Consider the following 24,190-nt stretch of genomic DNA (forward strand, 5'->3'; position numbering starts at 1 on the left):
CGAGAGCTATCTGCGTTATCTGTCCCTAATTTTGCAGTGTAAGACTAGTGGGAAGGCAGCTAGTCATCGCCACCCACCGCCAACTCTTGGGCTACTCTTTTACCAACGAATGGTGGGATTGGCCGTAACATTATAACGTTCCCACGGCTGAAAGGGCGAGCATGTTTGAAGTGACGAGGATTCGAACCCGTTGATCCTCAGATTACGAGTTGAGTGTCAACCTGCCCATGCCGGGCCACATACAGTCATGTGAAAAAAGTTAGGACACCCTATAAAAGCCTGTGTATTTTTGTAACATTTTTGTATATATAGATATCGAATCTCAATTTTAACAATACTGAGATATTATAGGAATATAACTAAACAATTAAAACTGAAGAAAAGACTTTTCAACATCTTCTGTAAATGTAATTCTACAAAAATGCATATTCTAACTGAGGAAAAAGTTAGGACATCCCCACAATTTATTCCCACTTAAAATAGCTCAACTCACACACAGGTGTATCACACCAGGTGCACATGATTAGAAGATCGTTACTCAGCATTTTGAATGAGGCTTGCTCTATTTAAATTTCAGACATTTAGTTTGGTGTGCTCCTGACTGTTGAAGTGAGAGTGAGCACCATGGTGAGAGCAAAAGAGCTGTCTGAGGCCTTCAGAAAGAAAATTGTAGCAGCTTATGAGTCTGATAAGGGATTTAAAAAAGATCTCAAAATATTTTGAAATCGGCCATTCCATTGTCTGAAAAATAGTCAACAAGTGGAGGGCTTTCAAAACAACTGCCAACATGCCCAGATCTGGTCGTCCAAGCAAGTTCACCCCGAGAGTAGACCGCAAGATGCTAAAAGAGGTCTCCAAACATCCTAACATGTCATCACGAGACCTACAACAGGCTCTGGTAACTGCTGATCTGAAAGTGCATGTCTCTACAATCAGAAAGAGACTGCACAAGTTTAACTTGCATGAGAGCTGTGCAAGCAAGGAGAAACATCAAGGCCAGACTGAAGTTTGCCAGAGAGAATGTAGACAAAGACCAGGACTTCTGGAATAATGTTCTTTGGACAGATGAGTCCAAATTTGAACACCAGAACAGAGGACATGTTTGGCATAAACTAAATACAGCATTCCAGGAAAATAACCTCATACCAACTGTGATGCATGGAGGTGGAAGTGTCATGGTTTGGGGCTGCTTTGCTGCAGCAGGACGTGGACAGCTCACAATCATAGAATCCACCATGAATTCTACTGTGTATCAGAGGGTGCTTGAGGATCATGTGAGACCATCTGTATGAAAATTAAAGCTGAAGCAGAACTGGGCCCTGCAACACGACAATGACCCAAAACATACCAGTAAATCCTCCAAGAACTGGCTGAAAACGAAGAAATAGAGAGTCCTGGAATGGCCGAGTTAAAACCCAGATCTTAATCCCATTGAGATGCTGTGGGATGACTTGAAACGGACTTTACATGCAAGAAACCCCTCAAACATCTCACAGCTGAAAGAATTCTGCATTGAGGAGTGGGGCAAACTTTCTTCAGACCGATGTCAGAGACTGGTAGATGGCTACAAGAAGCGTCTCACTGCAGTTATTTCAGCCAAAGGGAGTAACACTAGCTATTAGGGGGTAGGGTAGGGTGTTCTAACTTTTTCCTCAGTTAGAATATGCATTTTTGTAGAATTACATTTACAGAAGATTTTTAAAACTCTTTTCTTCAGTGTTAATTGTTTAGTTATATTCATATAATCTCTCAGTATTGTTGAAATTGAGATTAAATATCTATATATCCAAAATGTTACACAAATACACAGGCTTTCATAGGGTGTTCTAACTTTTTCACAAGACTGTATGTAGGAAGTTTAGATTTGTGACTTCTGAGCACGCAAATCAAATATGTTTTATTTATTTTGACTTTTTCAACGATACAGGACAAGGTCATGGATCACAACAGGTCATAAGAAACGTTCAAAAGTACATTTATAAAATACAAACGTATTGCATTTATTCATGCTTCTGCATGAATAGCACAAACATGAATGACAAGTACTTTGAAATATATCAAACATGCAACATACACTTAAGACTCAGAACCTACTGTTTCCAAACCTACAAATCCAGATAAAATTCTGAATTATTATTATTATATTTCAAATCCGCAACTTCAAACAACAAGTTAGACACAGCCCGAAGTTTTATGTAAAATTACCAGATATGCTGTACCTTTAAACCTATAAAGAAATAGTTATCATGTAATCATGTTCATTTATAATCTAAGTAGAATATCTGTTTATTTCTACTTCATGTTAAAGCACTTATAAAAGATACTGAACACTAAAGTAACGACAGGCGTGGAGGTTTATACGTCAAAATCAGATGTTTGCGTGTGTTTTCTATAGCAAAGCCACATTTGGGGCTATCTACTGTGTCTACCGAGGGGAATAGAATAACTGATTTTCGCGTTGTAAATCCGAAGATTTACAACTGTCCCACCGGAAAACAAAATTGAGGGTTACATACCAACAATGGACACAGAACAGTTATCCCACTGTGTAGCTTTATATTCAAACAAATAATAGGCGAACGTCTTGTTTCTCAGATAATTCAATTTAGTTTTAAACAAAGCTTTCACAGGTGCCGCTTAGGATTAACAAGTTGAAAGCTTTCCTTGTGGTTATACTACCATAAGTTCTATGGTTATGGCACTCGACTCATAATCCGAGGGTTTCGGGTTCAAGTCTTCGTCACACCACACATGCTCACCCTTTAAGCCGTGGGTGTATTATAATGTGGCAATCAATCTTACTATTCGTTGGTAAAAGAGTAGCCCAAGAGCTGGCGGTGGTTGGTGATGACAAGCTGCCTTCCTTCTAGTCTTACACTGCTAAATTAAAGATGGCTAGCGCAGATAGCCATCGTGTAGCTTTGCGCGAAATCAAAGCCAGCAAACAAAAATATTTCCTGTTGTTCAGGCTGTAAACGTACTTACATATTTTCTGTAACTGTTTTCTCGTTCATCACTGTTTAAAATGGCTTCTTTTATCTAAACCTAAAATAAAAAGTTTTATTTTTTAAACTACCAACGAAATCACTTTAAGGCACAGCATCAAAATTAAATTTATTATATTTTTATCAGTATGGTATTTGAAGTATATTTACTAATTTTAACATGTCTATTATACCAAAATTTCAAGGATTTTTAAAAATAATTATACACAAACTAAAGTTAAACGTTCTGAAAATATTGGGTCTATTAGTTATTTTATGAAACTTTTTTATTCGTACATGAAAGTCAACCAATACGTGTATAGATTGACATACACATATAGACACAGAACAACCTGCTGTAAGGTCCGTCATTAAGCATCTCAAATTTGAATAAGTGAACATTTGGTTATGGTGACAATGAATGAAATTGTCACCCGGTTTTTTTCATAACAATACATTCTTCTGTATGTGAGCATGACTCAAAGTTTTTGATTTCATTATAATAATACGTCTTTATAGAAGTTTGTTTGTTTCAAATTTTGCGCAAAGCTACTCGATGGATATCTGCACTAGCCGTCCTTAAAGTAGCAATGTAAGACTAGAGGGAAAGCAGTCATCACCACCGCCCACCGCCAACTCTTGGACTACTCTTTTACCAACGAATAGTGGGATTTACCGTCACATTGTAACGCCCCCACAGCTGAAAGGGCGAGCATGTTTGGTGTGACAGGGATTCGAACCCGCAACCCTCAGAGTACGAGCCGAGTGCCTTAACCACCTGGCCATGCCGGGCCTTTATAAAAGTAAGGTTAATTCAGTGTTTGTTTATTATAATAACACAACCGTAGAGAAGTAAGTTTAACTCATAGTTTTTATTTTCATTATAATACTACGTTCATGTGAAACTAAGTTTAACTTAAAGATTTTGTTCAAGTTATAACAATACACCCATGTAGAAGTAAGCTTATCTCATAGTTTTTGTTTTCATTATAATTATACGACCATATAAAATAAGTTTAATTCATTTTTTTTGTTTTCATCGTAATTAAGCGTTTATATAGATGGCAGTTTATATAGATGAAAGTTTAACTCCTAATTTTTCGTTTTCTTGATTCATGAGCAAAAGCTAGAAATCCTCTTAGCAGACTCTATACGGTTTGTTATATACAATGATAAAAATATTGTCATACGTTTATTTCACGCGATGTTGCAACTTATGGTCTTATTGAGATCTGTCATCATAAGGTTTTCTGAAGGGTGCTCTTTAAAAACAACAAGAAACTTAGAACAAAGGAGGTAAAACAGTGCAGATTCACTTCTCTTTGTCACTATCATCAACTGTCTCAGCTGCCAAGAAATCTAACGTCTTGCTATAAGCTAGTCAACAAAGGTTGAATTGACGACGAAGAATATAGCGTTTCTGTGGAGAGGAACACGTGCTTTCTCTGGGGCGGGTTGTGGTCTGTGAAGTCGTATATTTTGAGATGCGACCATAAACTCAGTCAAATAGTTATATTCCAACATGTTGTGTTTGTCTTCATCATACCTGTAGAAAACTGAATGTCTTTCTCCATATCGGTGATTGTTTAATAACATCTACAATGCTACGAGTTTACGTTGACCATTATAAAGCAGCAAGGTAGGAAAGATTTCATTTAGATAGCTTTAATTGCAACACGTGCTTAATGTATTTCTTCCAAAAAACAAACTGTACGCTGAACCGTGTTATATTGGGTAGGCCCGGCATGGCTAAGCGTGTTAAGGCGTTCGACTCGTAATCCGAGGATTGCGGGTTCGAATCCCGATCGCACCCAATATGCTCGCCCTTTCAGCCGTGGGGGGCGTTATAATGTGACGGTCAATCCCACTATTCGTTGGTAAAAGAGTTGCCCAAGAGTTGGCTGTGGGTGGTGATGACTAGCTGCCTTCCCTCTAGCCTTACACTACTAAATTATGGACGGCTAGCGCAGATAGCCTTCGAGTAGCTTTGCGCGAAATTCAAAACAAACATTATATTGAGTAACTACAGGCAAACCATTAGAAATGACGTTCTATCTACTTTCTGTGTTGCCTAGTAATAATTTCATGGTATACGTTAGGAACTATTAAATAACTATAGTATGTGCGTTTGTGCTACACTCTCCATAGACTTTTTATTCTTTGGATCAGATGCAGGTTTTAGTGGGTTAAATTTATAAGCCCTAATTGCGGGAAATAATCTACACTCGGAAATTGAATAACAAAAAGTGTCCGCCCAAAAAGCTAATTTTTCTTTATAAATATCACTACCAGAACAAAACAGCAACCTAGTTCAAATACGTTATCACTGAGTGAAATACTTTAATTATAATTTCCGTACTCTTTGTCATTAGCGATAAGTCAATATTTAATGTTAATCTAAAGATTAATACAGACAGTCGTTCAATATATACGTAGCTAAGCACAGGTTCGTTATACACACTTGCAATTTTATTTAGTACATACACATACACACTGATGGTTGTCCGCACATTACACGTACGATATTCGAGGTCATTTGGTGCCTTTTAATATACTTCTTCCATTGTCCATCTTTCTCAATCTGATAATCATAATTATGTCCTATTGTCCGGCATCTACCAAGGACGACGAGGTCATCCTTAGACCGATCACAATAACAAACTTTCCAAGATCTGCTCGTTTCGTGTGGGTCGGTCACGCTTAATGTAACATGTCCTATATAGCTGTATGGGGAACTTCGATAGATATGTACGTGACTGAATGTGGTTCTGTGATTTCGGTTACTCCAGTCATCTAGATGTCCAGATGCATGTGAGTCCTATGACTAAAACATTCTTAGGTTTATCGTTCACTTAATTTGAAATATAAGAGTTTCTTTTGCTCTGACATGTGGTAGGATTAAAAGCTTTCGAATATCTCTCTCGATATATATATTTATGGATATGGATTATAAAGTTAAAGATGTTATAATTATATGTATAAAGATTTAAAAAGCTTTACCTAATAGAAATAGAATATTACCCTATTATGGTTCATTTACAGCTTCTATTCTCATACGCAGTTGGCTCAAACATAATTAATCGAAATAACGTTAATATTTTAAATAGAGTATTATCAAACAAAACATTAAGAAAATAATTCTTTTCAGCTAACTATTGTTTCAAAGTGATTGGTCCTTCCAGGGGACCAGCAGTAAATTTACGGACTCACAATGCTAAATTGAGAATTCAGTTGCCCGCGGTGGACAGAGTGCAGATAGTGCACTATATAGTTTGCACTTAGGAAACAACATCAGACTCATGTTTTATAGACTTACTGGAAATCTATAACAAGTTATATAATTAAGTTACCTCTTCTTGTTCGAGCCTTTATGATTAAAATATTTATATTTAGACATAGGCCTGTTCTTAACAGTCAGTCGTTTTGTATTTTGTACATTTGTAACAGGTGTTAGATTAATTCACGTTTTTATTAAACAGGTAACCAGAATTCATACCTCTTTTACTAGTAATACCTTATATATAGTTCCCAGTAAAACAGCGATAAGTCTAGGAATTTGCAGTTAAAAGTTCGATTTTCCACGATGGGCGCAAGATTGCTTGTTGTGGCTTTGCTATAAAAATAAACAATTATTGTGTATGACAAACATAAGAGTGACATCTGTATATTTTGTTGGTTTTTTTTAAACAAAATGTACCGTAATTTCCGGCGTTGAAGACGCTTTTTTTCCTCCAAAATAAAGTCTCAAAATTTACCCTGCGTCTTTCAGGCTAAAGGTTACGTTGCTCGTGGACCTAAACCTAAGCCAAGAGGAATCGTTTCGATACTAGACAGTAATCCAAGCCCCTCTATACGACCCAGAATGAAATGTGTAAGTTACTTAGCATTAAATAAATAAATAAACAAGATCAGGTTACTGTAGATATGGTACTGTAATACCGGAACTCTTTTTAATTCTTCAGGTTTAGAATAAAGTTATTACTGGTTATAATAAAGTTATACAGATATTACAGTGGTAATATAAGATATACACTTTCAAAGGTAGATACGATAAGCATTTAGCTCACAAAAAACGAGAACTGAGCAAAAGGATTTATGTACCTTAAGTCACTAAACAATCCACGTAGTGAGATTGGTGGAAGTGCTGCGGCCTTATTCTTATGTTTTTGTTAGTTTTTTTCAAGATTTAGCTAATCAAAATAGGGGTGCGTCTTCGACGCCACGAAATACGGTAATTCTTACAATATAATTCAAACAATTTCTTTTGCTGTCATCAGTAAAAGGTGTCTGATGGCTTTAAGCTTTTTATTAGGAATAATAAGATTTTCACGTGTTCTATTTTTAATTAGATCACGCGGTAAAATTAAATCAATACCCATTCTTGATGACGTGAAACGTACTTGAAATAAAAGTGTGTCTCAAAACGGTTGATATGGGTATTAACACTTTTATTAAAATAAAGTACAGAACAACGTTTCGACCTTCCTAGGTCATCTTCAGGTTAAGAAAGAGAAAGTGTTTGAATGTGCCTGTCAACGGTCACATGTCTTAGGGACGAGAGTATAAACGGGTACCGGATTGTAGGGGGCGTTGCTGGTGGATGTTAGGTTATTAGTTAGTATAGGTATAAAGGTGTTCCTTTATATTGATTTAATTTTGGTTTTAGTTGCTATATAAATAGGGCTTCTTTGATGTTGCGCATGTTTGTATTTGTTTCCCTACTTAATATCTGGGTGTTTTCTATGGTTATGTTGTGTTTATTTGATTTGCAGTGTTCAAAACATACCATATGTTCCTGACATCAACTAAAAAAATAACCAACATTTGGAAAAAAAAACAACTTATAACAGGACACAACATTCTAGTAAACACCAAATTTATTCAAAAACCAAGTACAAAACAAAAGTCCATACTATGTAAAAACTACACTGACAAACACAACACCAACACAATTTATAAAATACAATGCAACAACTGCCACGACTTTTATATTGGAGAAGCAAACAGAAAAATTGAAACTAGACTCAAAGAACACGAAAAACACCTTCACACGTTTTTGAACACTGCAAATTAAATAAACACAACATAACCATAGAAAACTCCCAGATATTAAGTGAGGAAACAAATATAAACAAACGCAAAATCAAAGAAGTCCTATTTATACTGCATTAAAAACCAACATTAAATCAGTATAAAGGAACATCTTTATACCTGTACTAATTAATAACCTAGCATCCATCTGCAAAGCTCCCTACAATTCGGTATCCGTTTATACGCTTGTTCCTAAGACATGTGTCCGTCAACGGTCACATTCAAACTCTCTCTTTCTTAACCTGAAGATGACCTAGAAAGGTCGAAACGTTGTCCTCTTCTTATCAATGAAAGTGCTAATACCCATACCAGCCGTTCTGAGATACATTTTTCAATCAATACTCAATTAAAACATTCATCCGACGAGAATCAAAGCTTAATGTTAAACAATAGAACGACGACAGAAACAATGATCATTTAACACGTGTGTGTTCAAAAACAAGCATTTAATTCTTAAGCGTTTTAGAATATACATATTCCATTTTTAGCAAGCTATATGAAACAGAGTAAGTTACTAAAAGTAAATTAAAAAACAAATAAATAAACAAAAAATAGGTTAATGAAACAATTATAACAACACTATACAACCATTCAGAGCAGACCTAACTGTAGTGAAGCTCTGTTATTATTTAAAGTTGTGAGTTCATGTATAATGGATGAACTGTCTTTAATTAAAAGTTCAATATTGGATGATCCAGATGAAATAACTTTGAAATTCGTAATTAAGACTTATTATCTACTCCTAGGCGTTTCAGGATCTTATATAAATATACATGTTGTCGGTGTAATGCAACTTAAATTAGCAAAATTATACGCCAACAATACAGTTTTACTACAGTAAAGTCTGTTCTGAACACTTGTATAACATTGTTTCATTATCCTTCATTATCAGTAAAGTCTGTTCTGAACACTTGTATAACATTGTTTCATTATCCTTCATTATCAGTAAAGTTTGTTCTGAACACTTGTATAACATTGTTTCATTATCCTTCATTATCAGTTATGTCTGTTCTGAACACTTGTATAACATTGTTTCATTATCCTTCATTATCAGTTAAGTCTGTTCTGAACACTTGTATAACATTGTTTCATTATCCTATTCTTTGTTTATTTGATTGTCTTTTAATTTACATCATCCTTTTATTCTACATATAAATTACTTTATTATAAAATATTTAAACTTTATAAATTTTTTGTACATAATACATTAACGTTGTTCAGTATAGCTTGCTGTGTATGGAATACTTGTGTTCCGAAACGTTCAACTATAAAACGTTTGTTACTGTACACACACATATCAAATGTTCGTTGTAACTGCCATCTTTCTATTGTTCATCAAATTAAACAACATGAAGGAAGTAAGATAAAAAGGAAAAAAGGTTAGATTTAAAATAGCATATAACTTGTAGGTATTTCTCTCCAGAGTATATTTAATCTCTTTCACAGGTAATAGTTTGCCTAATAGAAAGACACCTGGTGAGTTCAGTTAATTTAATTTATTTTCGAAGTTCATGAATACACAACTTTTAATAAGGTGTGTTTGTGTGTGTTTTCTTACAACAAAGCCACATCGGGCTATCTGCTGAGCGCAGCCAGGAAAATTGAGCCCTTGATTTTAGTGTTGTAAACCCGTTGACTTACCGCTGTACAAGGAAAGGGCTTATAATAAGGAAACAATTGGGTATATTAACAATAGCTAGATTATATCATGCTGTAGAAGGACAAACGTTTCAGCTGTGTGCACTAGTGTGAATGTTTGGGTGCCTGCCAGTCTGAAGTCCTACTAAAATGTTTCATAATATGCCTTTTTTTTCTTACTTAACTATTTATTCATAGAACATCGTACAAGATACCTGTATTACATAAGAAAAACGATAGAAGTTGCTGACTATTGTTATAAGATTGTAGAAAGATGCAGAAACTTGGCACTCTTTATAATCCATTTAAAAGTGATGTTTTAAGTAGATATAATCAGTCTAAAGGAATACAGATTAAATCTGATATAAGTTTTTTTGGATAAAGGCTGTAATCAAGCACCTGTTGATATGACGTTTCGTACTTTAGACTGGTGTTAAAGTTATATCTATATTATAAATAGTAATACAGAACTCAAGTTAAGATCAAGCGTTAACACCGGTAAATGTTCAGTACAGAGAAGGCATGGCATGTGTGTAGCTGAAAGTAAGTGTTCATGTTTTAACACTTATTTCTCAACTTCAAAATATGTAATACAAACATATGTAATTCTTTTTTTAGTTTAACTATCTGGAATTTCCAGTCACTTCACGTACTGATGGATATTCTTCACAAAATATTTTAATAGAACATTATTTTAAGTTGGTATGAGATGAGCGAAGTGCCAGCGATCTATCTATAAGACAACTTCTTCTGAATTTTATTATATTCAGATACTGCGATATGTGTTTCATATTTCACTTAATTAGAATTCTGGATGGCGAAATTTAATATTAAAAATCCATTAAAACAAAGCTTATACAATGTTAAAAACTTTTTTATCAACAACTAAACGCATAAAGCTTGAGAATTAATAATATTACATGTTGCAATAACACCAAGACAAGTTATCAATGTTTACCTGTTGCTCAGTTTAGTAACAAGACAGAATTCATCAATATAATATTGCTCTTTCGAAAGAGTTTTCTCTGACGATAACACTGGCTGTGAGAGGAATGGCTACATGTCTTTCTGGCATTATCCTTTCACCCACAACATGCGTGTCAGTTAACATGTCCTTCTTCTATCACACGAACAAGTGCATTTTCGCACGAGAACCAACTACACCAATTACGTCAATGCACAATAGAAAAAAAAAAGACCTATCCTTTACAGAACATCAAGTTATTGGTTAGGTTTGAATTTCGTGCAAAGCTACTCGAGACCTATCTGCACTAGCTGTCTTTAATTTAGCAATGACAGGCTAGAGGTCAAGCAACTATTCAACACTACTCACTGCCAACCCTTGTAATAACTCTTTCAACAACGAATAACCGTATTATAAATAAATAACGAATATTTATTTATTTACATTATAACGCCCCCATGGCTGAAAGAGTGAACATTTTATATCACGTTCTGCAGTAACTATGTAATAATAATAAGAGAACACAATATTGTGTATAGCAAATTGTGAAAAAACAACACAAAAACCAGTAAACGGAAATACTGTCAGAAATCTGATATCAGAAGACGTGTCTTAATTAGTTTCTCAGACTTCTGACAGTTTGTTCAGTTCGCTCTATTTTTTTACAAGTAACCTTGTAAATTATTAACACCTTTTTACCTGTTAATATCTGTAGTTGTTTACGTGTATTAAATAATAATATTGTTAAATTATAGAAATGGAATAAATAACAACTAAAATTTAAGTATTGTAACAGTTATAGGTTTCATACTGATGTCTATTTTTAAAAAAAAACCTAACTTGCTGATTACATTGGTAATATACTTTAAGCAAATTAGTTTACACTAAACAGAAACTCAAGTGCTAATTGCTGTAACAATGAAATGCCTATTGTTCAGGAATATGGTAAAAATTTAGTTTTTCTCAGGTAATTGATATAAAATGTTTTTATGACTGAAAGTTTAGAAAATGACAAAGACTACAACAGGAAATTCAGGAATATTTATTTATTATACAGAAGCATTAGCCAGTTACTGTACTAACACAGATAGGATCGCTATAATGTGATGTCAAATTGTGTTTAATTTAATCGTACATAAATTTTGTGAGAAGTTAAACTTATATAATTTTTAGAAACTTTTATATATGTGTGTGTGTGTGTGTGTGTGTGTGTGTGTGTGTGTGTATTTATTTATTGTTGTCCTTATTTATGCATTCATAAATGCGTTTAGGTAATGTTGTTTTTAAAATTTTGTACACATATTCGACATACAAAGACTTTTAAACTTAAACTTGCACGTGAAGCAATTGAGAAAGTGTTACGTATTATAATTTATCTCGGACGATTTTTTGTTTGTTTTCAGTTTTGCACAAAGCTACGCTGAGGGCTAGCTGCTCTAGCCGTCCCTAATTTAGCAGTGCAAGACTAGAGGGAAGGCAGCTAGTCATCACCACCCACCGCCAACTCTTGGGCTACTCTTTTACCAACGAATGGTGGGATTGAGAGAAAATTGTAACGTCCCTACGGCTGAAAGGGCGGCCATATTTGGTGTGATGGGGATTAGAACCCGCGACCCTCAGATTACGAGTAGAACGCCTTAACCACCTGGCCATGCCGGGCGTATCTCGGACGAGTTGACGATTTATTAATTACTCACGTTAGGTATTACGACCTCAAATAGCCAGAAATATGAATTTAAGTTTAGAAGTCAATTAAATGTTGATACGTATTAAATTTATGACATTTGCCAACAAGATTGACACACACAATTTTCTTTCTTAACACTAACATATAATTCAAAATACTAAAAACAATAAATTTATAATAATGGTTATTATATATCATTGTTTATATACAAAAGTTTACAAACTCATAAACAATGTTCAGTCTTCTATCTGATTTGGAACTGAATATTTTATCGTTGGTTCAGGTCCACTACGAACGAATTAATGTTATGTTGATACACAGATACGTCTCATTTAACGCGAATGCTGCCCGGCATGGCCTAGCGCGTTAAGGCGTGCGCTTCGTAATCTGAGGGTCGCGGGTTCGCGCCCGAGTCGCGCCAAACATGCTCGCCCTCCCAGCCGTGGAGGCGTTATAATGTTACGGTCAATCCCACTATTCGTTGGTAAAAGAGTAGCCCAAGAGTTGGCGGTGGGTGGTGATGACTAGCTGCCTTCCCTCTAGTCTTACACTGCTAAATTAGGGACGGCTACCACAAATAGCCCTCGAGTAGCTTTGTGCGAAATTCCAAAACAAACAAACAAACGGGAATGCTAGCTAGCTCCATTCTTGTTTGGCCTAACGCAATTTATAAGATTACTTTTCGCGGAAGAAGATAGATATCGAATGTCCTCGTAGAAATAGGAACGTCCGAAGTTAATTCACTGAAGTTGAACGGTTCGTAATGTTCGAAATCTATAAATGTTCCTTTGCCAAATATCTATAGTTTTCTGATCAATAAGCGTTTATCACAATCATAGCTTCCGAGACTTATATTATATTGATTGTAGTAGATCGACAATATTATATACATGTCTCTCGGCGGGTCGATTTATAAGCCTTAAAGCGACATTCTCGAAAGTTTGCTTACCAACAATGTTCGCTAGTAGTTTCGTAAAACATGTATTGTTGATTCGTCCACTCGAGAATCTTCTACAAACGTAGAGAACAGGCAGAACTTGTGCAATACACATTTAATAATATAAGTTACATACATTTCTAAATGTATATTAAACTGAAACAAACATAGACATTAAAATAATATTGAACCCGTTACAACTGTTTTCATAAAACAACGTCTGACAGCATATACAATATTGTGATCCCATGGCAAAACTAAAGACGAATTTACTGGCAGGTGTTGATATTCAGTGAAGTGCATTGTGGAAGTAGTTAAGGGGCTCCAACCCCTCCCCTTCTGCTCTTATGCTCCAAAAATACCTTTTTCAAGTTTCTTTTTCGTTTATAACTATTAAAATACACGCCTCATTCAAAAATGTTTTACCCTTAAAATGAATGACAATAAGGGCTTGTATCTTTTTACGTTAAAAATTAATAACACTTTCTATATGCTATTGGGTATTAATATGCAAGAACTCGCTGTTTAATATTATAGTTTAAAAGCGTTTATAAGGCCAACTGAATGTAAATAAAAAAGAATTTGTTTGTTTCTCGTAGCTTTCTACCCTATGTGCACCAAAGACAACCCACAGTCTCCATAGTTTCTACAGTATCGTCTCAAAAAAAGAACAAGTCTACCTTACTTTACTTGAAAAGCGCCATTTTTTCCAATGAGATACTCTGTTTTATAAATAAGACACTGACTAATCGTACATAATCTTCAAGGGTTTTCTGCTACCGTACACACGTGAAAATTAACTAAGCACTTGTCGATTTTGAGTTGTTCAGCTTCCTGTTTACACAAGTGTTTTAATAACCTTGTGTATAAATCTAGATTTTTTTTTCGCAGAAAAGTATATTTCTTTGTTCACACTACACGTCGTTGTTGTACTTGATCTTTTATTCCTCCAATGAGCACCATTTCACCGCCTTTGTTTACAGATATGCTGAAATAATAACTTTGGTTGTAATAAAAACAAGTAGATTCAGAAAGGGAAGAAAAACAACAATATATAGTCGTGGTTACAATCTCATGGTTTTTGTTTGGTTTTCGCAAACTCCATGAATGTATTATATTATGAAGTCTTGTACTGAAATACTGCGTTTTCCGCTAGTACAGCGGTAAGTCTACGGATTTACAACGCTAAACTCAGGGGTTCGATTCCCCTCGGTGGACTCAGCAAATAGTCTAATGTGGCTTTGCTATAGGAAAGCACACAAATACTGGTGTACAAATCATAGTCACTGAGCTGTTCCTTCCACAAATGCTCCATCAAGTCAAGTTATTTAGCTTCTCAATTAGTCATCAGACAATCAAGTTAGGTTATTTAGCTGTCTGCATTGGTTATCACCCATTAACATCAAGATATAGGTTGTCTAAATTGGTCATCAGACAATAAAGTCAAGTTATAAGTTGTTTCTATTGGTCATCAGATATTTATTCCTTGTTCCCGAGTCTTCACTAGCTGTCCCTTTGAATAATATTAATGCTGTCTGCTTCACTTCACCACCATTAACCTGCAGTTGAAGATACAGATAACCTCCTATGGTGTTTAAGCCAATACGTCAGATACACCACTTCAGACTGGTGCTCACAGACTTCAATGCTCTTTTAAGTACAAGTTCCTTGTTCCCAATTGACAGAGTGATACATAGACATAACAAACACGTTATTGTCGTATTTGGCACAGTGTCAAGCTTTGTTCCAAGCCTTAGTAGACCCAGCAGCCCAGCTCAGAGAGGTTGTATTACAACTATTCAGAGAGTCTTGTCTACAGCCTTTATCTAGCCATAGTCCATGGAAGACTCCAGTCTCAGACAGCCCTGATAATGAAATGGACCAGTAGTTGGTTCAACTTCTGATAATCGGAAACATAGAAACCCAGTGAAGAGATTTCCACATATTCCCACGTCTTCCAGAACACAAGCCACTATTTTGATCATCTCTTATCTGTGCTTTCTGCCTGGATCCCAACTGCTCTTTTAGAACCAATTAATATTATCACTGTTTTAGAAACAACTATTACTCTCTTCCTTAGGTACTTTGCCTGGAAAATGTCGTTTGTAAGTTATTGTATTTTAATCCAAATCTAGATGCAATTATAATACAAGGAAAGGACAAGAAAAGTACATATCAAAATTTAAAAACTATACACGTTCTGTGGTTACATCAATAAAACTTCACCCCATTGCATTATATGGCACACTAATTCATACAGAAAATTACATTAAGTACTTTAACAAGAGATTTAGCAGAACATTCATTGTTTGTAATTGAGTTTGACTTCTAATTTTTGCCTTTAACTGAAACTAAACAAAAACGTATGCTGGACAACAAAGTTTTACACACAACAAAAATTCCTCATTTGACAAAAACAGAACATACTAGGTTACAAAACATATACAAGATGTTAAACAGTCGCCTTCTATTCACAGTTTGAGAACTAAGACAGTGAACCTGTCTGGCTTGCTACATACAGAACTTAAACCAACTAATTCTTTTAGAATGCAATGGCATCTATGTCATACAAAGGACATATTCTTTAATAACTATACAACGTCACGCGGTTGGTGTAGCTATAAAACCTGTTATACAAAGCCTGAAGAGATTTCACTGTAATACCAACCACTAGTAGTACAAGAACTATTACGGCAAATAACCGTTATCAGCTCTGTTCATATTATAGGAAAACATATGTGACAATGTGACAACTTCTGTAAGTGTCAAAGTTTTATAATGTCGTGAAAAATTTAGTTTTCACAAATCTAAGCTAATAGAGCAAAAAACACGCAGCGTGTGTTTCTAATTGTCACAAATATATCATGTAGATAACCATAGTAAAGTAAGGTTTCGTGGTCTATTTATATATGTATATATGGCTGAAGAGAATTGTCTACAATTTTTGCAGCTGGCTGTACTTATGTAGTATTTGTGATACACTCCCATTGATAACTGAAATAATGCGTTTTACACAATGTATATGTGTGTGTGTATATGTATGCTTGTTTGTTTTTTTTAATTTCGCACAAAGCTACTCGAGGGCTATCTGTGCTAGCCGTCCCTAATTTAGCAGTGTAAGACTAATACTTGTACATTTCTATGTCATTCAGGTCAATATCCTTTATACATGCCAGGTTTGAAAATAAATAAGATTTTAAATAAAGTTTGTTTGTCTAAAAATTTGAAATATTTTAAAATGAATAAAATTTCAAAAAAAATTAAGCCGCTGAACTTTAACATCAAGAAGGCCATTGATTTGTATATGGTAAAGTACCACTGACTTACAGAGCTGTTACAATGAGGCATCCAAGCAAAACGTTACAAACACCATTATAGATTTTCTCATCTTCCATGCTCTAAGGGATGTATTTAGACTCAGTCAACGTATCGCAGTTAAGTATTCATAAGAACCTTTAGAGTCGATACTTCTCACTGGGGAGCGAACGTTCTTTGCAACGAATAGGTTCTATATGAGAATACGCATCTTCCATGATTTCTCCAGTTTTTATCTTTCATTCAGTCTTAAATTTTTATACGGTCTTAACTCGAAACGGCGTACCTACGATAACCCTTAAACAATAAATAGTTCCAAGATTGAGATACGTCTCACGGGAAAATGGTCAAAAGTTATCGTTTCCTACTACTTAAAATAAACTTTCGACAGAAAGCTTGTATCTTTCTTTCTACATGTAAAAATTTCAGTTTCAACCTTCGTGAAGTATATTACCTGATAACGTGGTACAGTAGTACGTAAACTATTAACACTTTCATTCCAGATGCTTCTTGGTAAATGATTTATAAAATGAATTTAATTTATTATGTTAGCAAAATTAGTCATATCCATACACATCATTTTGTGTTATTTCAATGACGAAAGGTGAGAAATATATAGATGACTCTATTTCAGTGATGACTCTATTTATTCATCTGATTCAATCAACGCCATCTGGTGATAGCTCGTAAATTTCATATCAACAATGTTTGCAGCTGATTAGAATACAAGCGAAGAACACTTTTTACGAAATCCTTTATATGGCTGAGTTATTTTTCCACGATCTAATGTTATGATGCTTGTTTGTTACCAAATATGGAAATAAAACCTGTTATGATGCTTGTTTGTTACCAAATATGTAAATAAAACCTATTTTGTTTGTATTGGTTCTTACGTTACCTCCTAATCTGTGAGAGAACAGTTGCATATCTATATAACTGTCTTATTGTTCTTATTTTATTGTGCTTTGGAACCTAAATGACTGGGCTCGGAGTAATAACTAGTGTGTCTGGGCTTTGATCAAAGGGTTCATGGTTCGTGTCCAATTTCCCAAAACACGTGTTTCACATTTTGGAAACATGAGTATTCTCTAAGAATGGTGGTAACGCACTATTATATGGTCAGACAAGTGTATTCCTAGCGTTGGCAGTGGCTGCTGTTCAGTAGCTCCTTTCATCTAATCTAACATTTTACAATGGGGAAGACTAAACACAAGCAGACCTTGCCTAGGTTTACACAGAACTTCTAGATCAAGCAAACAATTTTAACGTGATTTGAATGAATTGTAGTAAAAATAAATAAAACTCCAACTATCAACATACATAGAAACACAGATGCGTGCATGTACACACATCCATATCACTCATTGGATTCCTGAATTATATCTTTTTCTTTCTTTTGGGAGCTGGTATCCAAACGTATTCTTCCCAAGATATTCTAGTCTTATTTAGTCAGTTTTCGAATATACTGTAAAGGCAATTTTATAAACGTATTCAAAGTGGAACCAGTGAAAAAATTTTTCAATGTATGTATTCACGTTGATGGGTTTTATTTTGTGTAATTGGTAAAATGATTTAAATGATATGAATTTATTAAAACACTGTCATATCCTAGAGTTATAAGCGACATGTTAAACAGCTACATAACTGGTTAACGACTTTGTATTTTGGTGTTTTTTTTTACCATTCACAGTACAATTCCGCCACGGACAAGTTTGTGGCTTAAGAATCCTTTCCGAACAAACATATTCCTATGGCAAGATTGTTAAACACAAGGAATCAATCAAGATTTTACACGAAAACTCACTGAGCAGAACGTTTACAAATCACACTCATTACGCACTTTGATTTGTTTCTTTTAAATTTCGCGCAAACATACACAAAGGCTATCTGCGCTAGCTGTCCCCAATTTAGCAATGTAAGACTAAAGGAAGGGGCAGCTAGTCATCACCACCCACCGCAAACTCTTGGCTTGCTCTTTTTCCAACGAATAGTGGGATTGACCGTCACATTATAATGTCCCCACGAATGAAAGGGCGAACATGTTTGATGTGCCGGGGATTCGAACCCACGACTCTCAGATTACGAGTCAAACGCCCTAACCACCTGGCCATGACCATGCCCTTCGTAGAAACGTCCTCATCTTTAAAGTTAAAGCTATAGATACTAAAGCAAAACCCTTTAGCGTAATAGAACAGCATTACACAAAAACTGGGCATATTTCGTGGTACCTTTGGAAATAAACAAGGATTTGAATCGAGAATATGTAGATACGTGCGTGTCTGCATGTATTGATTTCTTTGTATATATATATACATAATTTTAAAGGAAGTAGAAAACTGTTATAACAAGTTAGTTTGAAATTACATCCGATTATAAAACGTGTACTTGTCAAAGTTTCGACTGCCAAAGTGTAAACTTATTTCATAATAGTATTTAAGGGTTAAGTTAATACGTATTTTTCCAACGTTTTTGAATTTAATATAGATAATCCGATTTCTTTATTTTTCTCTACTTATATTGATATTTTAAGCACTTCTGTATGAGTTTGTCGGTATAGGAGGTTTTATGAACCCGGCGCTCGACTTGTAATCTTAGGGTCATGAGTTCGAACCCCCGTCACACTAAACATGTTTGCCCTTTTAGCCATGGGAACGCTATAACGTGACGGTCAATTCCACTATTCTTTGATAAAAGAATAACCCAAGAGTTGAAAGTGGATGGTGTTGACTAGCTGCCTTTCCTTTAGTCTTACAATGCTAAATTAGAGACGGCTAGCGAAGATAGCCCTCGTATATCTTTGCGCGAAATTAAAAAAAATAAAAAACGAGATTTTATATAATCAAGGCCCAATACTCTTATTCTTTGATGGTTCCTTTATAAATAATAAAAGGTAAATGAATGAAAATATGTAACTTATCAAAACAAAAACTAATTTATCAAAATGACTATATTATGACATTCGTTAGAAACATTCTCAAAGTAACAAAATTTTTTCGTCCCTCGTTTTAATCCAATTACCTTCAACATTTCCTTTTTTTTGTCTTAACGCAAGGCATCACAACGGGTTACTTGTGTTCTTTCCACCGCACGTAATCGAACCCTGTATTTTAGCGTTGTAGATCTGAAAACCCAAGGAACTTCCTATACTATCCTTGCCTGTATTTGATTTCACAAATTAAGGTAAACTGGCTTATTTGCCTGTTACATAAAAGGAATATAATTTACAGACGTTGTACTGTAGGCAGTACTTGTAACTTTATAATTACCAAACTTTGTTTAAAATCAGAAAACCAAAGCACGTCACGTCTATAGCGCAAGATTCCCAAGCAATCCTAATCGAAAACTATGTAATCAAATTTAAATGCATTATCTTAGTTATTATTAAAACGCAACATTGGAAGGATTACACTTTTTCCCATTTAAGTTAAACAGTATCTATAGTTGAATAACAATTAAAACTGAACTGGTAGCATTTGAAAAATAAACTTATGTAAAAAATTCCTAAAAATAACACCTCGTATTTCGTTTTTTTGGAGGTTTAATGCAACGTTGTCTTCATTTACAAGTGATCAACCAATCATATCCAAATGTAATGTTCGTCTTATACACAAAATGTGAATCATTACTGATCTTTCTTGAGTCACACATAATATGAATTAAAGTATGGTTTTCGAAACTGTCTCGGCCTCTTTTCGTTATATTGATAGGTTAGCAATATACTCGTGCATAACTAACTGCTGTTGCAAAAAAAATTGAGAAATTGTGAACAGAATGAAGTAAAAAGCATCTCGAGTGGAAAAACTGATGAGGAAAGTACCTTCTTTGATGAGAAGACTTGTCTCTGAAATAGTATCCATAAATAATGAATCCTGTATTTAAGGACACCCGCAAAAGAACACGAAGTTTTATAAGTTTCATGATATTATAGTCACAAACGTATAGATACTTGAAACGTATATTCCAGTTTCCTCTGTTACAACTGAATCGATGACTTTGGTAGACGATACTTTTCTCAATGTTCTAAAGTCTAAACCTTACATATATATATATAACTTAATTATCCCTATAATTTTCTTAATCTTTATTGTCTTTCAAAGTAATGTTGTAAAAATTAAACAGCACGCTTTGTCTTTTTTAACAAACTTTAAAATATGTAACTTTTCTAGTAACTTAAAATTACATGCGTTTCCATTTTGGAGTTTAAGATTTTTCGCAAATCCTTGTAGATCCTTTTTAACTTCAGCTATTTACGTTCCTATAGATTTAAGTGGACTGCATAGATGCTTTTCCTTGTATTACGGTATTACAAATTTCACATGATTGCACAGACGCATTCTCTTGTATTACGGTGTTAGGGGTTTCGTTCGACTACATAGCTTCTTTTGTATTACAGTATTACAGGTTTCATTTGAGCACAATAGTACTTTATTTTCTAGTCTGGTGTTATATACAAGTTTAACTTGATTATATAGGGGGTGTATTATATTTCAGGTTTTACTTGACAATAAAAACTATTTATTTTGTATTCGTATGTCAGAGGTTTTTATTTGATTGTATACATTAGTTCTCTACCATCCTACTGGTAGCCATCTTATTAGCTACATGTGTACTTTCATTTGGCACACACTATTGAACTGTAAGTAACATAATGGTTAAGATAATGGACTGCATATCAAAGGTTCAAGGTTCGAACCCACTCTATGACGATTAACCCTTCAGTTGTATGCGAATTATAAAAGTGACATTAACTCCCATTATTCGTTTAGAAGTAATTGTGTAGACGCCCCTCAGTGGCATAAACCGTTGGAAACTGAGTTTCGATACCCGTGGTGGGCAGAGCACAGATAGCCCTTCGTGTAGCTTTGTGCTTAATTACAAACAAACAAACACAACTGTGCAGGCGACGTGTGCTTTTGTCACTCTAGTCACCAGTTCTAAATTAAGGGCGGGAACTGCCTGAACTTTGACCTAATTGTTGAGACCATTTTTGGAATAAAGCATTATCAATATTAAAAAACATCAAACACCACACCTTCCTGAGTGCTTTTAACATATTTATTTATTTATTCATAACACGCTGATTTATTATCTAATGGGCCCATAGGTTTAACTATTTTGTAGCAAAGTTATGTCTTACTCTCTGATTAGTTGCATAGTAACCAATGGCTTTCCAACATCCTTGGCTTATGTGAGCTATCAACCCGAATATTGTCACTCTAGATTTGAAGGTAGGTTATGAGACCTGAAATTGATGATGGTTGAATCGATAACTAAGTTTACTCTCAATTAAAACTATAGGAATGAAAAATTAGCATCAACTCTTTTTTATTTTATTTTCTTTACTTGTTTTAGAAGTAAAAATTTCTCAAAAACCAGTAAATATTTACAAACTCTACGGTCTATTAACACTTTTTACGTTTATCGAACCTGAAATAAAGTATCAGTTTAAAAGGGCAAAGACTCACGTATATAAAATCAAACAGTAGGAGAAACCCATAAGAACGACATCCCTCAAGATTTATTCCTTGTCATACAGGAACCACTACCTATAAGAAGGAGAAATATTGATCTACGTATTGCAAGAGCGTGTTCATGTGTACAATCTTAAAATAGCGGTACGCATTTGGTTTATTCGTCGTTTGATGGCGCTGCGATAGAGAAAGCAGTATGGATTTCATGTCCAGACACCGAGTTGACTCTCGGGTTTGGGGAGTGTCAGTGGCAAATTGCGATACGCTTTTGTTCAACAACCGCCTGTTGCTGCAGCAGTTCACTGGTTATTTTTCGTATATTTAACAGTTGTTTTTTTGTTGTTGTCGTTTTCACATGAGCACAGTCCATGTGCATTTCTTATACTTTCAGTTATTTACAGTTAAAAATCGTATTACCTGGTAGCTCTAGACGTAAGATTCATTTCCATACGAACGACTAGTCCTACCTGTTTCCCAAACTCGGAAAGCAAAGAACGTGCTGGTAACCATGGATTAAAGGGAAGTAGAAGATTATATTTTGTTTTGAACCTAGTAGGTGTTGAAAGTGCTTAGGTTATTTTGCACTGGACGAACGCCAAGGTCTGCTTTAAACCTAGTAGGTGTTGGAAGTGCTTAGGTTATTCTGCATTGGACGAACGCCAAGGTCTGCTTTAAACCTAGTAGGTTTGGAAGTGCTTAAGTTATTACACTGGAGCAGTGCCATACTTGATTCCCAAAAATCTCACTTTGCGTAACTCGTCTAACTCGCTTATGTTAATGTTGATTTTAACGCACTTTGTTGTTAATCTTTTCCTCACATTGCACCACTCTCGAATTACAAGTTAATGTTTTCTTAATGGAGGGAAATTTAAACATATTTAATTAAAAACATGCCTCTAAAAGTGACAACAGTCAACCATCTTGCACATCTATATATATTCTGTTTGTATTACTTAACGTGAAGCTGTTTTCATTAATGGATTTTCGTAGTGTTACAGCAGAAAAGAATAAGGTAAAGGTTGGAAAAAGTTTTAAACTATCGCTAATGGCTTCTTTCACTAAGCATTTGAGTACTCACGTTTATTTCCATATGGATAGGACTGGCTCACAACGCAAAACAGGAACTAGTTCGGGCTTTTCCCAAGAAGCGCCACCTGTAGGTAGCAATGGGAACCCACAAAGGAAGGAAAATAATTCTCAACTATTAGCAGGTCGAGTTAACCACTTCCAGAGAGATTATTATACAGGTGATAAAGAATTCTCGGAAATAATTCGATTTTCAGATATCCAGGGATCCAGGATGGGTCGAGAACATTCTCGTCCAGATTATGAAGATTTTGACATTTTCTGCCATAGCCCGACAATGATGTCTCCAGAATTTTCCGCTAGGGATAAAAGTAAGAGTAAAACATGGAGAAGATCAAAAGATAAATTTGAACTAAAAACTGGAGATACTTTTCAATCTTTAAGTCATCTCAGCTCATATCGATATTCTGAAACAACATTAGATCAAGGTATTAAACGAACACAGCAGTTATCAATGGTTCAAGAACAGACAAAGCGCAAAGATGAGAAGAGGAAGCCGCCACGTCGTTCACTCCCTACAGCCGATGTGGAAGAACATCGAGGAGGTTCAGCAGTTCAAGAAATTCGAGACTGTTTTATTATCCCCACTCATCTTATGAACCGCTTCATGCCATTTCACTGGGTAAGAAATTTCTTATATTTTATCTCTGGCATGTTGTAAACTTTAATGTTATGTTGAGTACTGTGCGAGAGAAGACTAAGTAAGAGAATAAATAAGCTATGAAAATTGGCTCTATAGACCAGATTTAAATCAAGAGTATCATGTTGTTTGCCTGGATCGCTTAGTTATGTATTTTTATTAATTCTTAAAACTCTTTTTCATTTTGTGCATTATATTTTCAGATAATAAAAGTTTGTTTTTTTTTCATTTATATATACATATATAGCCTCTTCTCCCATTTTCTTATTTTTCATTACAGTAGAGTTTTATCACTATTCTTTATCATTTTTCCAGTACCGTAGAGTTTTATCACTATTATATTTCCATTGCCATAGAGATTTATTACTATTAATTTT

General features: G+C 34.8%; 1 protein-coding gene across 2 annotated transcripts in view; it reads left to right on the top strand.

The window, feature by feature from the left end:
* The first annotated feature begins 4,312 nt into the window (after nucleotides 1-4,312).
* LOC143232507 (uncharacterized) overlaps nucleotides 4,313-24,190 on the top strand; it is a 91,618-nt gene continuing 71,740 nt past the window's right edge. The window contains exons 1-2 of one of the 2 annotated variants that reach the window (XM_076468062.1): nucleotides 4,313-4,623; nucleotides 23,186-23,795. In XM_076468062.1, coding sequence (XP_076324177.1) covers nucleotides 4,586-4,623; nucleotides 23,186-23,795 — 648 coding nt within the window. In that variant the 5' untranslated portion in view covers nucleotides 4,313-4,585. Of the gene's footprint in view, nucleotides 4,624-22,541; nucleotides 23,796-24,190 lie in introns of those variants that run through there. The other variant, XM_076468061.1, reaches the window with a different exon arrangement.

This window comes from Tachypleus tridentatus, chromosome 11 (genome assembly GCF_004210375.1).
Source record: "Tachypleus tridentatus isolate NWPU-2018 chromosome 11, ASM421037v1, whole genome shotgun sequence".
In the NCBI taxonomy this organism is placed as follows: Eukaryota; Metazoa; Arthropoda; class Merostomata; order Xiphosura; family Limulidae; genus Tachypleus; species Tachypleus tridentatus.